At 43.2% G+C, this 16,168-nt stretch overlaps 1 protein-coding gene across 1 annotated transcript in view; it reads left to right on the forward strand.

The window, feature by feature from the left end:
- The window catches only part of LARP4 (La ribonucleoprotein 4), a gene marked incomplete in the record, with an annotated part of 1,458,174 nt that overhangs the window by 1,201,583 nt on the left and 240,423 nt on the right, over positions 1–16,168 (forward strand). Inside the window, 1 exon segment of the mRNA XM_044083476.1 lies at positions 4,376–4,494. Within this exon segment, the coding sequence (XP_043939411.1) occupies positions 4,376–4,494 (119 nt within the window).

A 16,168-nucleotide genomic window follows, 5' to 3' on the forward strand; every position in this document is an offset into this window, starting at 1 on the left:
TTCTCTACGAACTAACCCCTCCTTTATGCATAAGGTGGTATCCAGTGTGGCTCTAAATCAAACCATGCATTTACCCACCTTCTTTCCAAATCCACAGAACAAAGGAGAAAGACTCCTGCATTCCTCGGACATTCACAGGCAGCTACTTTACTACTATGCTACAGCATCACAAGGAAAGGCTATCTCAAAACAGACCATTTCCAAATGGATAGGACATTGCATACGTTTTTGCTACACCCACCATGGAAAACCAGTTCCTGCTACCATAAGGCCCCACTCTACCAGGGCAGCAGCTACATCTACAGCCTTCCTCAGGGGGGTGCCAACTAAGGATTTTCTGGAAGCTGCAACTTGGAGTTCAGTACACACCTTCACCAAACATTACCACTTACCACTTTACTCTAGGACTAGAGCTGGCTTCGCCACTGCAGTTTTGCAGAGTCTTCTAGCCTCCTCTAACCCTGTTTGACTCCACCTCCCATCCATAGCTTTGGGATTCTACCCAAGTGTGATGACTGCAGCAGGGTAACATGATGAACATAGTACAGTTTTGTACCTACCATAAATGTAGATGTTAGAGTGTATACCCTGCTGCAGTCCAGGTTACCCTCCCTCCATCCCCTCTGAACTAGCTGAACTTATCTCTACCACTCTATTCTATACTACCTTTGTGGTGTATTTGCTTGTGCCTAAGGGTTTTGTTTTATTTTTCCATATAGTTGTGTGTGTGTGTGTGCGTGTGTGTGTGTGTGTGTGTGTGTGTGTATATATATATATATATATTTTTTTTTTTTGTCTACCTATTAGGGGCATCTGACATCTGGGGCAAGAAAAACTGAAGAAAATGGCGTCTGATGCCTCTGATTATACCCCTGGCGCTCTGACGTCAGGGAAGAAGCGACCACAACCGACGCCGGACCAAGACTTTGGAATTTGGGCCGACTGCGGGACTGCCTGATGGCAGGATAACCCAAGTGTGATATGACTGCAGCAGGGTATACACTCGAACATCTACATTTATGGTAGGTACAAAACTGTACTTTAGTTGTCTTCATCTCGCCTTCTTTCTTGCGTCCCTCCCTCCATCCCCCTGTCCTAGTGGATCGAGAGGAGTCCTTCTTCACTGGCTGAGTATTCTTTATTGTTACTCTTCTGCCTAGGTCTTCCTAACCTATTCTAGATTTTAGGATGCATGGAACAACCAGTTTTTTGATAACCGGTTTCTCTCATATGTCTGGGATTAGCTATTTCAAACGAGATCTGGGTAGCTGTCGCTTGGCATCATGGGATAAGGGGTAACCTCGAGTCAGTAAACAGCTCTCAAGCTATTGAAGATGGCCGAGTCGGAGCCGTGGATTGGCTCCGATCCCAAACAACAAGAAAGAAGGCGAGATGAAGAGATCTAACATGGAACGTTTTGGTAGGTACATAACTTCTTATTCCTTTTAGATGCCAATTTTCTGAGGACATGCTTTGGGTTTTACAGGTAGCCAGAAAATCTACTACTAGAAAATCCTGTATAATTAAATGGAAGAGATTTTCTATTTTGTGTGTCGAGCATAATGTGGACCACTTTTCTCTGAGTATTCCTATGATCCACCCTCATTTGTGAAAGTTCCTAAATTCTGGCTTGGCGTATTCATCTGTTAAAGTCCATTTGTCAGCCGTTTCCATTGTCTGCCTTTGAATCCACTTCTGGCTTCTAGTTTTGAAGTCAAACAATCTCTGAAAGGCATCCTTCATATCTAGCCTCCAAGAAAGCTTTATGCCTTCATAGGATCTTAATTTTGTTCTTGAGAAATTTGCACTTTTCCCTTTTGAACCTGCAGTTTCCTCTTCACTACAACATTGTACTTGGAAGAGTCTCTTACTAATGCCAAGAGGCTCTCAGAACTTCAAGCACTCATGGCAATTCTGCCTTTTTTGTTTTTTCACAAAAACAGGGTGTCTCTTCATACCAATCCTTTTATGTCCAAGGTGGTTAATGATTTGTCCCTGAATCAGTCCATTCATCTTCCTTCTTTTTCCCTTTCTACAAAGAATCCTAGTGAATAGGGTTCTTCACATCTTGGATTTACAGACTGCTCAGGTAGTACTTAAACAAGACAAAACATATCAGGAAGTCTGACTAGCTTTTTGTTTCATTTCATACCAGGAAATTGTTTGGTGGTATCTAAATAAACAATCTCCTGGATTTCTAAGGTTATTTCTTTTTGTTATTTTCATGGCAAGCATTTTTCTTCTGTTTGTGCTTATTCTACCAGGTTAGTAGTCTCTTCTGGTGCTTTTTTCAAGGATCTAGATACTAGCTCCATATTGGAAGCTGAAGATGGAGCTGTTACTTGGTCTTTTGTTCACACTTTCACCAAACTTCACAAGTTGGATGTCACTTTCTAGGGACAGGGCGGTTTGACCAGGGCCATCCATCATGGGTTTTTGGAGGGCTGTTCTGTGGCTTCTTCCTCCCATACTTTTATTTAGCTGTTGTACTTCGCAAGAGTGAAGAATACTGTGACAGTGATGAGGAAAGACTTAGTACAGTTCTTCCTACTTTTCACTTTTGCGGTATTCTGACCCCACCCCCACCCTTTCTGTTGCTTTCCTCCTGGCTGAGGGGGGTCTTTCTTGCATCCTTTGGTCCTTCCCTTCCTGGATGTACATGTCGTTGCTTTCCTTGGGTTGCTCTGGTTCTTATGGAGCATTGAAAATTGGGCGTTTGCACATCACATATGTACTTTATGCCCTGCATGTAAGACCGATCCGACATACAGTGCTTGGAAGGTTTAAAAGCTTTGGTATGCTGCCCAAATGTTAGGCTGTGCTTGCCAGGGTATCACACGAGTGAAGAGTACTGCAACAGTGGAAAGTAGGACATCTACTGTAAGGTCTTACACAACTGTAATTTTTTCAACTCTGTGCATGCCTTAATTAATGTGGATGTTAAAATTGGACGTATGGAATAAAATGCAGATTAGTTGAGCAAGTCTGTGTACTTTGCAGTGTCTGACCATGTGCACTACTGATTTTAGTGGAAAACTGATGTCATTTTGTTTTTCTGATATATTAGCCCTTATCTACCTTGCATACGATTTAGGTTTTTTATATTTATAGTTTGCATCTTCATGCCAGTTCTTGATTTATCTTTTTGTTCTCCATGTTCTGTGGATGATCAGACGGGGTAATCCCTAAATGTGTAAAATCAGTATTTGCCAGTTTGTCAACAAATCCCTTTGTTACATTTCTGTAATTTTTCCATTTTTGTATGTGTTCCTTTAGTGTCTCTTCCCTAAAATTCGTTTGTATGTAATTTAACAGATACTGACTAAGGGGTCATATTGTCAGGCAGCAGTAGAAATTAGAAGATTGGAAAGTGCATGTTTTATTTATTTGCAGGTGATCTCGTTTCTAGGTTTTTCCTACCCCTTAGTTTTTTGACATTTGTTTACCGGGTTAGTCCAAGTGAGCCAGAGGCCCATTTTCATTAGAGACCCGAGGAGAAAAGCTTCAGAGATTTTACAAATACAAACAAAATTTTGATATAGTTAACAGGTAATCAAACGCAGTACAAAGGTAGTACTAGTACAATTAAGAGGTAATTAAATGCTCAGAAATATGAGAAATCAGATAAGGTCATTGTTGATGTCAGCATTTTTTTATTTCTGCAAGCAGGTGAACAATAATGAAACATACCCCATGCCTCTGTCATGTAATCTAGCTAAAATGAGTTTACTGGCTTGGGGGGGGGGTGAACAAGATGTGGAGGGTTAGGTAGGGTCCTGACAGGGGCAAGAGTTTAAGTAAATTTAGTCCAAGCTCTTTTTTGAAGTGCTTATGGTGGGGAATGGTTCTTATATGTGAGGGGAGTTTATTCCAGGCTTGGGCTATACTGCATTTGTAAAGTAGTTTTCCACAGCATTTGTTGGGTTTATATATGTCAAGGAGTTGTTGATTCGATGTTGGGAGAGTGTGGTTTGGGGTGTGTAATGGGATACCAGGGAGGAGAGAGAGAGAGCAACAAGGAAGTAGGTTTATATAGAACAGTGTGTTTGATTTGAAATTGAGACATTTGTAGTTGTTGGGGGAATTCTAAGTAGTGGTGTGAGTTGTGTGGTGAGTTAGTGGAAAATCTGGCTACTTTGTGCCAGGTGTGTTGGAGTTTAGCTAAATATGGGAGTGAATGGACGTGAGAATAGGGGCTGCATAGAGAAGGGAGGGAAGGAGGAGAGAGTGAGCTAAGGAGTCTAGTGTCTGAGTAAAGAAATTTCTCATTTCGGCTTATTTGTGTGCCTTGATTTGTTAATTGTTTTAATGCTTTAGATTGTTTTCACATCTGTATGAGTTATCACAATGTACAGTAAAATGTTTGGCTTTACAGGAAACTGGTAAAGAGCTGCCATCAAATACAGTGGTACAGGAGGAGAATATACATGGCATTGCATTGCAGCCTACAAAAACTACAAATCTGCAAAGTCTTGTAGATGTTCCTGTGATAAGGTAGGAATTTGGATTACAGTGGTTTATCAAATCTGATTTGTAATGCTTCTCTAGAAGCATGCGTACAATATCTTAAATGTAGGAGTGTTGCATCTCACCCCAGTTGGCTGTGTTATCCTCTTCAGCTTTCAGTTCTACATTTGGTTCATTTGTACAGTATGTGCATTTTTTTATTAATGTTAATTATTTCAAACACTAACCATAATGGAATGTGTCAAAGGTTGTAAAATACTGCATTGTTTAACTCTGTTCAGGGAAGATGCTTGTGGCACTATAACATTTTGGGGCTTTTGCTCACTGCCAGGCTTTGACTTCTTTTTTTAATCAGTGTTCCCCCTGCATAGGGTTAGTGTCCTTTCTTTTCATACAACTTTGCTGTGTATGTGCACATTACAGAATGAGTTATCCACATATTCTCATAGTTTGAGAATCGCTATTCTCAGGGCTGTTTTCATTTTATTTTGTTAACTTTTAGTCCATAAATGTATGAGGAAATATCAACATTTGTGGAAAATGTCCTCCTCACTTAAGGTTATAATTTGTCATGACAAAAGACAGCCCCTGAATACCAACGTTCAAGTTATTTTGGGGATATGAGTTAGTGTTTTGGCTGGTAAAGCAAATACTATTTGGTTGCAGCAAGAAAACCAAAATTGAAACTAATTTTTTGTGTAGGAGATTCCCACTTGTGCAGTGGGTCTGTGCCCGGTTCACCCCACTGAATAAACTAATACAGATGCTGCAGAACTTTGGGGTATGTTTATGTAGTTTGTCAAGGAGTTAAGTATTGTCTGACTGCAGCCAGAGTACCATATTTGTGTTTTGCAGTGTGTAATGCAGTTATAAGCACTGCCTCTGAATTTAACAAAACTCTTAAATTTAAAGCTTTGAACAAATCTTTGTTTTACAGAAGAAAAATAGAAGAATCTAAGAAAGTGGAGGTTAAAGCAACATAGAGGAATTTTAAAAGCAAATTTTGTAAACTGACTGACTTTTAAACCCATAGGACTAAGGCTATGAGCTACTAACAAACTGCTCCCCGTCTGTGGTACAGGGTTTGATTCCCTCAGCCTTCATTTACCCACTTTTTGTGACCTTTAGGAAGTCACTTAGCTAGGCAGTGCTTTGGGGCAGTTGGGAAATTGGACTAAGCTCCTCAATGGTCGTCTGGACTGCATGCCTAATAACTACCCGTGATGTGCAAGAAAGTAGAAGGCTGAAAAAAAGGGAGACAGAATGAAAGTTTAACTTCATCCTCTTAATTTAGTGAGATGACTGTCATAAAGAGCTTCTACTACTAAGAAATTTTCAGTTTAAGATTTCACCATTCTACTGTCACTAGCGAATGTACTTTCCATGTGCTTGGATTATTCACATAGCTAAGTAAAGTCATGTGGCAACATTTACTAGTACCTTTTTAAGAGTAAAACTGTTGTATAGAAATATTCAAAAGCACTACTGCACTGCAGTTCCAGTATAAGTGGCGAAGTGCCTGTAAAGGGGGCTGACCTACCTTAACCTTCAGCTGTTTTTTTAGTAAAGGTCTGAATTTTGTATGACTGATGTTCCAAGCATTTTATTTTTAAAACTGGATAATGGGATGCCACAAACTCCTGAGTGGCCCCTTCAAATCCCGATTTTTCAAATTTTCATTGCCACTGAGGCAGAATCAGCGTATTGTAGTTTCCTTTGTTTTTTTTTCGCCACATCTCATGAGCTTCCTTTCCAACAAGACTAGAATTAAGTTCCAATGCCATTTAGCGATAGTTGCATGATGGTATTAAAAATAAAATAAAACTTTATGGCACAATATGGTCCCTGTTTAACAGTGGTGTGTACTCATGTCACGTAAGATAAAAACTACTTCATCTTAAATCAGCCACTCCAGACTCACTTTTAAGTTTATTGATGCGCTACTCACTGACAGAACTCCGGGCAGAAACACCATCATTATAGCTGTGAGGGACACACAGTACAGTTCTTGGATCCCACTCCATTTCCCCAAAGAGGTCTTATGGCTGTCAGCGATGGTTTGACAAAGCTGAAAAAATACCTTTATTTTCTGACATATTAGTAATCAAACTTCATTTGTAGAAAAGAAAGAAAATGCAGGGCAGAGTATTGAACAGTAATTTGAATTAGCCAGTCCAATAAAATAATGTCCCCCACCATTTTCTGTAAAATTGATTCCACGCTCGGTGTTTAAAGTTAGGAGTACACGCTCGGTGTTTAAAGTTAGGAGTATGACTTTTGCTTTTCCAGGTAACGCAAGATATGTTGTCAAAACATGAGTTAGTGCAATGATTACAGTTGATTTAAAAGTTTGGTCAGTTTAAACTCATAACACTTTCTAAAGTTCGTCCATTATTTTGTATTAAACATGTTAAAAAGTTCTCGTCTGTATACTCTAAACTTGTAGGATGCGACTGTTTCTGCAAGAATAGATGGGTAAAATTAGACCCTTTCACGTGATTTCCAGTGACTGCCTGTAAAGCGTTTGGGCTAAATATAGCAAACTGAGATGATGGTATTGTGTTTTTGAAACAGAAACCATAAAATGCAGCTTTGCAAGTGTTTTCTCAGCAGTAGTTGGAAGTAGAGGCTTCACTCAGTTAGAACCTGTTGTTGGTCTGGTTTCATTGGGGCAAGATGTCTATTGGCTGTTGTTGCTAAATGACAAGGACTAATCCTCAGGTGATGAATGTTAAATGCCTGCCTGTATGAGTGGTTTGCAGCAGATTACCGAAGGTTTGAGATGAAAACGGAGTTTGACTCCAGTCATGCATACAATAATGCCCAGACTGCCATCTTGATAAAAGGTGCAAAGATGATCACTACCTCTAGCGTAGACACAGGTTGTGCAGCATCAGAAAAGCTGCAGTCCTGCTCTCCACTCCACACCCTATCTGCCAGAACAGCACCGTGTGGCAGATAGAGCACTGAAGACTAAGATGTGTATTTTGCTAATCTGTATTTCACATGTCCATCTTGTACAACAAAAGAAACAATTTCTACAACTGTACCTCTAAAGGGCACCCAACTATTAGGCAAAGTTCTGCAACAAGCCATAGCAAGGTGATTCAGACTTGAGTATGATAGTTACGGATAACAAGGCACTTACAGAGAGGGGATGGAGTTTTTAAAATGTCACAAACTGTTAACTGAGAAAACTGGCCAAAATAAGTTGAAATAAGATAATTTATCTCCATTCTCAAGTGGCTAGCCTTTTTCAGATGGGTCAAAAAGGTCCCAATCTCCTCTCCCTTTTGATCTCCTTAGTTTCTTTGCCCCCTAAGACATGAACCTACCCGCAAGGAGACTGACGCTTACTGTTTCACACAGCAGTTCAGAACACCTGTGTAAGACTGGAAGACAAAACACGCATGCAGGCAGTCCTCAAATGATGTTCATAATGTTTCACTGTTGCAGTCCTAACAAATGGGTTATCCGGCTCCCGGTAGCCCTCAGTCGGCCAGAATACCGAAGGTAAGTAAAAATGACGTCTGTTGCCGTCTGTTGTAAAGGATATCATGGCATCTGATACAAAAGGAGGCAGCCAATGTCACTTCCTCAGTCTTCCTTGCCGCGGAGCCCGAAGCAGAAGCTTTTCATGCACGAGTGCCGGTCGGCAGTTTACCTTTGCTGGTTTCCGACTACAAGAGTTAAAGTCTACTACAGCTAAGTACTCCATTGGGGATCCTTTTTTCTTGTCATAACGAATGTCAGAAAAAGTTAATAATTGCCTTACCTGTGGAAAGCAGATTCCCCGTGGAGATTTTCACTCCTATTGCATTATTTGTTTAGGCCTTGACCACGATGTTCCCAAGTGTGATCTCTCTGTCTCCTTTAATCCGTGTACTATCCGTTGGGCTAAGATTTTGGCTAGGCATTTTGGAGTTTGGCTCAAGTTCGTTGGTATGGCGTCCGCCAGTCTTCAGGCTTCGGATGTTCCGAAGAAACAAGGATAAGGACCGCGACAGGCCTCAGAAAGCTAAGTCCTCGAATGAGGTTAAATTGGTAGTCAGTCGGGCAGTAGCCAGTGAGACGCCTTTGCAGTCCACAGATGTACAACTGCAGTTCTTGATGGAGTCCGAGTGCCTTAGGCTTTCTGCCTCCATTTTGCCTTCCGACCTGTCGCCGGTCGCCTCTTCTGCTGGAGCCGCTAAGTTGACTCCGGTGTCCGAGGCCTCTGCTTTGCGTTCTGACAGCAAACTCTTTTTTTCAACCTCTGCTGCAACTTCGATGGTTGCTAGGCCTCCCGAGTCCTTCAGGTTTGCAGCTAAATCTTCCATTTGTAAGCCTGTAAAAAGACAAGCTCCAACTTCTCTTCCCCTCAATCCCAAATGGTTAAAATGGCTAATGATTTGTTGACTCTTATTAGGGGTTCTCAGCCTCCTCCTTCTAAAAGGAGTACGGATGTTTCTCCTGAGGTTTTGTCTTGTTCATGTTCTGATTCTTCCAGCATTTCTGCTGATGGAGAGGAATTTTCTCAGGCTTTTTCTCCTTTTGAGGATTCCGATGCAGAGGAGTCCATTCCTTCAGCCTCTCTTCTGGAGGATTTCTCTTTTGGTGATACTTTAAATATCCTCAGAGAGCATTTTAAATGGGAAAGTCAGGATTATCCCGAATTCAAGAAACGGATTAGGGAGTTTCTGGATTTACCTCGGCATAAGCCTCTTGCTATTCCCCCTGTGTTGGAAGTTGATTGTTTTTCTGGAAAATTCCTTGTCTCTAAATTTGGCTCCTCCTGCTCCCAGGAAACCTGACAGGTACTACAGTGTCCCTGATTCTCATCTGTTTCTTTTCAGGAATCTGTTGGTGGATCCAGAGGTTATTTCTCAGGTCCGTAAAGGAGTTAAGGCCACTGTTACCAGGAATACTGTTCCTTCTGACAGGGAGTCTAGGAACCTAGATAGGTGGGGCAAGAAGGTGTATACCTCTGCCCACCCTAGCTATTAGGGCTACCAGTTGTCTATTTCATATGCTGAAGTACCAGCAGCCCACCTTGGAGGCTATTAAGTCTAGGATAGCAACTGTACCTCTTTTGGCAGAGAGTAAAGACATGCAGGATTTCCTGAAATCTGTCAGTCTGGTCAGTAAGCATTCTTTGCATTGTGGTTTTGACATCCTTGAGGCCTCCAGCAGGGCTATAGCTATTGGATTTGTTATTAGAAGGCACACTTGGCTCAGAGAACAGCCTCTTCCAGAACCTGTCAAGGCTAAGCTTTTGGATGCATCTTTGCATAAAGATGGTCTTTTTGGCAGCAAAGCAGAGGGGGGTACTAAAGAAGATAGAGGATAAGGCCAAGTCAATGCAAACTTTTAAGGATTTTATTCAAGTTCAGCCTCCTCAATTTAGCAGGAAATACCCTTCCAAGAGTTGGACTTTTCCTAATACCAGCAGACAGAACCATTCCAGGAATAGAGGTTACAAATCTTCTAGGGGGCAGGAGGCTACCTCTCAAAGGTCTAGGCGTTGGCAGGCTTCCACTTCTAAAGCGGGAAGCTCCAAGCCTGCATCTCAGTCAAAACACTCTCAATGACTTCTTACAGCTTCTGCCTGTTCTTGCTTGCCGGGAGAGTCCTTTAAGGGGAAGGTTGGCTCTTTATGCAGATGTCTGGGCCACTATCGCAGACGACAAATGGGTGCTCAGAACGGTGTCCCTAGGGCACAAGTTTTCTTTCTGCACCTTTCCAGCTCCCAAGGAATTCCCAGGCGTTCCTCCAAACCAAAGGGCAGAAGTAGAAAAACAAATTGTCTGTCATTTGGGAGCAATAGAATCAATTCCTCTCAGCAAGTAGGCCAGGGCTTTTATTCCAGGCTTTTCCTAGTTCCAAAAAAGGAAGGCACCTGGCATCCTGTCCTGGATCTTCCCATTCTGAACTCTCTCCTAGTAATTCCCAAGTTCAAAATGCTCACTCTGCATCAGTTGCTACCACTGCTAGAAAAGGATTCCTGGCCGGTAACCTTGGCTCTCAGAGGCTTATCTGTACATTCCTGTCAGGGAAATTTGCAGGCAGTACCTTGGTTTCAGAGTGGGCGAGCAACATTACCAATTCTTTGCGCTGCCCTTTGGCTTATCTACTGCTCCCAGAGTCTTCACAAAGTGCCTGGCCTAGTCATTGTTTTTTGCAGGCAGAAGAAAATTCAGATTTACCCATACTTGGACGACTGTCTGATTCAAGCAAGTTCTCAGGAACAGCTATTAAAGGATCTGGAATTTGTAAAGACTCTTCTCTCTTTCCTGGGTTACACACTCAATGTGGAAAAATCAAAAATGGTACCATCCAAGGAGAACATGCGAGTCTGAACACAGCTGCCCAAATGATGTATATCGCCCAGGAAAAGCAGACAGCTCTTTCAGTTTCCTTCAAGGACTTGGCAAGCCTGTCCCAGCTCCCTACAAAGAAATACCTGCAAGCTCTGGGATTCATGGCATCTTGTGTTCTCAGGATTCCATATGCAAGACTGCATATGAGGAAATTGCAATGGTACCTCAAGAATATTTGGTGTCTACACACAGAGGACCCCCTGGATATGATGTTTCCTCTGCTTCCATCTCTGCAGGCAGAGTTTCTATGGTGGGCAACAGCCTGCCTACAAAACAAAGGCATGCCTTTTCAGACACCTCTTACAACTCGAGTTCTGACTACAGACGCATCGGACTACGCCTGGGGAGCACACCTGGATGGCAGATGCATACAGGGTTGTTTGAAAGCCCAGCAGATGCACCTGCACATAAATCTAAGAGAGTTGATTGCAGTTCAGCAGGCCTTACTAGCTTTCAAGCATCTTCTTTCTCCAGGGACCCTGCTTGTCAAGACAGACACCACGGTTATGTGGTACATCAACAAGCAGGGAGGGACTCGCTCTTACCCCCCTGTGCAGGCAAAGCATGAATCTTTGGCCCATGGCAGTATCCCTGGACCTGCAACTCCTAGGTCAGTTTCTTCCAGGAAGGCTCAATGTTTTGGCAGACCAGTTGAGCAGATAAACTCTGGATCCTCATGAGTGGCAGCTGAACAGAGCAGTCTTTTACAGCATCATTCAACGTTGGGGCACTCCTCGGGTGGATCTCTTCTCCAACCCAGACAAACATCTGCTACCTCTCTTTTGCACCAGACAGCAGTACAGCAGAGCCTGGAAAGTGGATGCTCTGTCCTTCCCTTGGACGTTATCTGTGTACTCCTTCCGTCCTCTTCCCAGAGTATTAGTGAAGATCAGGGACGAATGTCCAAGGACTATTCTCATAGCTCCGGACTGGCCCAGACAGCATTGGTATCTGCTGCTTCACAGTCTCTCCCATCTTCCTCCTTGGCATCTTCCTCTGAAGCCAGTTTAGGAAAGGGGAAACATTCTACATCCTCATCTTCAGTCTCATTATTTGGCAGCATAGCTCATTGTATGACTCCTTCCCTTTCTTCCTCCCATTCCCAACAGGTGGTTGATGTGCTGAGGGACGCCAGGAGGCCTAGTACTAGGAAATACTATGCTGGCAAATTGGAAAGGTTCTCATAGGTTCATAGGTTGGTACTAGGCTATCGACCCTAGGGCCTATAGAAGCCTAGCCATAATAATTCCCTAGCTATTTATTTCTTCCCACACTATTTACTTCCCTGGACCCCTGTCTAGCAGCCTAGAGGGGAGTCTGCTTCTCAACCTAGTCTTCCTCTGATCCTGGATCACCTGCCTGATTTGCTGCAGGGTGGTCTTTCATTTTCCTCTCAAGATCCATGCTTCAGCCATCTCTGCTCATTGTTCTCATGAACAGCCTGTTTTCTCTCATCCCCTGATGAAAATGCTTCTCAGAGGTGCTTGCAATTTAAAGCCTCCCAGAAGAGCATCTACTCCAGCCTGGGATCTTAATTTTGTTCTAGAGAAACTCACTCTTCCTCCTTTTGAGCCAGTTGCCTCTACAGATTTAAAGTTTCTCTCTTGGAAGACTGACTTCCTCTTGGCTATAACTTCAGCAAGGAGGGTTTCGGAGCTGCAAGCTTTGGCTGTGGAGCATTTTCTTATTTTCCATGCAGACAGCGTCTCTCCTTTATGCCTAAGGTAGTTTCCAGCCTGACTCTTAATTATTGCATATACCTTCCTACCTTCTTTCCTAATCCTCGCAATAGAGGTGAAAGGAATCCTACATTCTCTTGATGTGCACAGACAGCTCAGGTTTTACCCGGACAAGGACTAAGGACCTTCGGAAATCTGCACAGTTATTGGTCAGTTTTGTCCCTGGAGCCCAGGGCAAGGCTATTTCTAAGCAAACCATTTCTAAATCGATTGCACATTGCATTACCTTTTGTTATTCCTTTCATGGCAAAGCTCCACCTCAAGGAGTTAGAACCCACTTTACTAGAACGGCTTCCACTTCTGCAGCCTTTCTAAGGGGTGCCACATGGTCTTCTGTTCACACTTTCACAAAGCATTATAATTTGCCCCTGTTTTCCAGAGCCAGGGCAGGGTTTGCCACTGCGGTGTTGCAGGGCATTATCTCCAACCCTTGATGCTGTTGGTTCCTCCCCCGTTTTTTCTTTGGGCTTTTGTAATCAACCCAACTGAGGGCTACTGGGAGCCAGATAACCCATTTGTTAAGACTGCAACAGTGAATACACTGTTAACATCTACATTTATGGTAAGTGTAACACAACTGTACTTTTCACATACTGTAAAGTATAATAAATGTGTCAGTAAAACCTATTCATGGTGAATAGTGCTGTTCCATCTCAAAATGATGGAAACCAAACTGTCCTCTTGACTAAATTAAAAACAAGAAAGGGGGATGGGTTATACAGAATGGAGGAGGAGGTGTAGCCGGAATTTAAAGACAGAGACATCAGTAACACTGGTCTTACCCTGCTTTACTTTTACTCATAGGTTGGTAGTAGGCTTTCGGCCCTAGGGCCTGTACAAGCCTAGCCATAACAATTCACTCTCTTCTTCCCAGAATATTTACTTCTCTGGTCCCCTCTCTAGCAGTGCAACTGATGTCATCCCCGGGGTGAATTTCCCATCTCCCATCCAATTGTCAAGGTCCCTTTTGAAGAGGGCCAAAGAGGCGCTCAGATTGACATGTATGGGCAGTCTGTTCCAGAGTATGGGGAGTCTCTGGGTCAGGAACCTATCCCTCCAGCATGTTTTGTTCATTGTGATGACCAGGTTTAGATCCCTAGAGCGTAGCTCTGAGGGATTGGGATTTCTTTAAGTGTAGCATGTCCACCAGCACTGGGTTTGACATGGCCTTGTATGTTAAGCAGAGATTGCCTCTGAGTAGGCGATATGCGACAGAGTATAGCTGGAGTTTTTTTTAGACGGTCAGCATAGGGCATCTGCTTTTAGGCCTGTGATTCTTTTAGTGAGGTATTTCTGTGGCCTTTCCAATTGTTGCAGATGTCTTGAGATACATACCAAACAGGGCCTTGTACTCTATAATGGGTCTAATGAGGGATGAGTACAGTGAAACAATGACCTCCTTTTTTCTGGATGAAAAGCCCTTAGTGATGCGGTTTGCCACATAGGATTTCCTGACCGTTTGTGGCTATGTGGTTATCAAAGGTGAGACCGCTGTCCACCTGTGTCCCTAAGTCCCTTATCACACTTTTGGTGTTTAGTGTACTGCCACTTATGTGGTTATTCAAGGGTACATGTTTTTTCCTTAAGGGGATAACTATACATATCTTGGCATTGAGCTTGAGTCCATGGCTCTGGCACCAAGCATCTGTTTCTGTAAGGCCCTTTTGTAGAATAACCACATCATTTGGGGATTCATTAATGGCTCCCAGTTTGCAGTCATCTGCAAACTTTGGTAGCCAGAGTCCCTTAGTGCTGGCCTGTACTTCAGAGAAGTAGATGCCAATCCAGGGGTCCCAGGACTGAACCCTGAGTTACTCTGCTTGTTACTTGTCTGGAGTTGGATTTTGAGTCAGCTACTTTCACAGTGTGGGTTCTGTCAGTAAGCCAGTTGGCAACCCATCGAGTGGCGTAGGGATTAATGCCCAGCTTAGTAAGTTTATCTATGATTCCAGAGTGAGGGATGGTGTTGAAGGCCTTGGCAAGGTCCAGATAGGTTGTGTGGACTGCCTTACCCTCGTCCACTGCTCTGGAGACTGATTTGAAGAAGTCAGTCAGGTTGAGGAGACAAGATCGGTCTTTTATGAAACCAAACTGGGTGGGGTCTATTGTTTGAAGGTTGCCAGTGTCTTTGTTTATAAGTTCCATGATAATGCGTTCCATGGCTTTGCGGATCAAACTTGTCAGACTGATGGGACGATAGTTCCTGGGATCCAAGGTGGATCCCTTCTTGTGGAGTGGGATAACTGTAGCTGTGCGCCACTCATTGGACACGAAGCCTTAGGTGAGGCTATGATTAAACATGACACTTAGGTGAGGTGCTAGTTAATTTTGTAGTACATGTAGTACACAGCCTGGGATGTCGTCTGGTCCCATGAGTGCTGTATTCTTAGCTTTGGAGAGTACATTTTTTACCTGTGTGGCCGTGAGTACTGGAATTTGGCAATCTTTTTGTATTGAGATTGCCAGTTGGGGGGGGTGGGTGAGAGGGGGGCGAAGTTAGCACTGAATCGATTTGCCAGGATATTGGCAGTATCCTTTGAATCAATATATTTTATGCCATTCTGTTGTAGCTCAGAGCAGATCTGAGCATTGTCATTTAGATTCTTGACATAACTATAGAATGCCTTGTGGTTGTCCTTGGAATCTTTGGCAATTTTATTTTCGCAACTAGCTTTGGTGGATTTTGAGGGATCTCAGCTTCTTACTGAGGCTGGTAAGGGAGTTTTTTGCATCCTGGGATTTTCCTCTTTTCTGCAACAGTTTTTCTTCTCTTTGTATAGTTTGTTTATGGCAGGGGACCACCAGATTGGGTTCCTTTTTTTGGAGGAGGCCGTCTTGGTTCTGCTTGGAATGGCATGATTCATGCGCGAGTGGATGTGCTTGTACAGTGCCTTAGTGTAGGATTCAGTGGTTGAACTTTCAGTTCCCGTCTGCATGGGTGTCATGAAGTTTGTCACTTCTGACTTGAGTAGCATGAAGTTGGCTTTGGAGTAGTTTTTTATGGATGTTTCCTTACTAGGAGTGGGATGTGGACGTCAAGGGTGATTAGGTTATGGTCAGACCTGACCAACGAGGGTGTGACCACTGGTGTGGAGCATCGATCTCCCATGTTGGTAATGACCAGGTCCAGGATATTTGAGCCCCAGGTGGGACTATGGATTAGTCTGTCCAGGGCATTGGAATTTATGAATTCCAAGAACCGTTGGGCAAAGGTGTTGGTACCAGAGTAGTTTTCCCAATTAATGGCAGGCTAGTTGAAATCACCCAGTATTAGGGTGTTTGATTGTATCCTAATATTATCTAGTATGTTTAGAAAGGTGTAGTGAGAATCTTGGGGCATGGTGGGGGATCTGTAGCAAGCTACAGTTTGGATTGCAGTCTTACCTAGTGTTAGTTCCACCTGTAGAATTTCAGATGTATTGTGTTGGGCAACTAGCCTGGAGGTGTGAATATGGACACTCCTCCACCTGTAGTGCTTCAGTCCTGGTTTGGTGGCCAAAAGGTGTGGCAAGAGTTGTAGCCTGGTATTGCAGGATTGCTCTCTGGAGCCTTGAACCAGGTCTCAGTTACTGCACAGATATCAATGTTCTCCATTTTTAGGAG

The sequence above is a fragment of the Protopterus annectens genome, chromosome 9.part0, assembly GCF_019279795.1.
Source record: "Protopterus annectens isolate FY-2018-M chromosome 9.part0, PAN1.0, whole genome shotgun sequence".
Classification (NCBI taxonomy): domain Eukaryota; kingdom Metazoa; phylum Chordata; order Ceratodontiformes; family Protopteridae; genus Protopterus; species Protopterus annectens.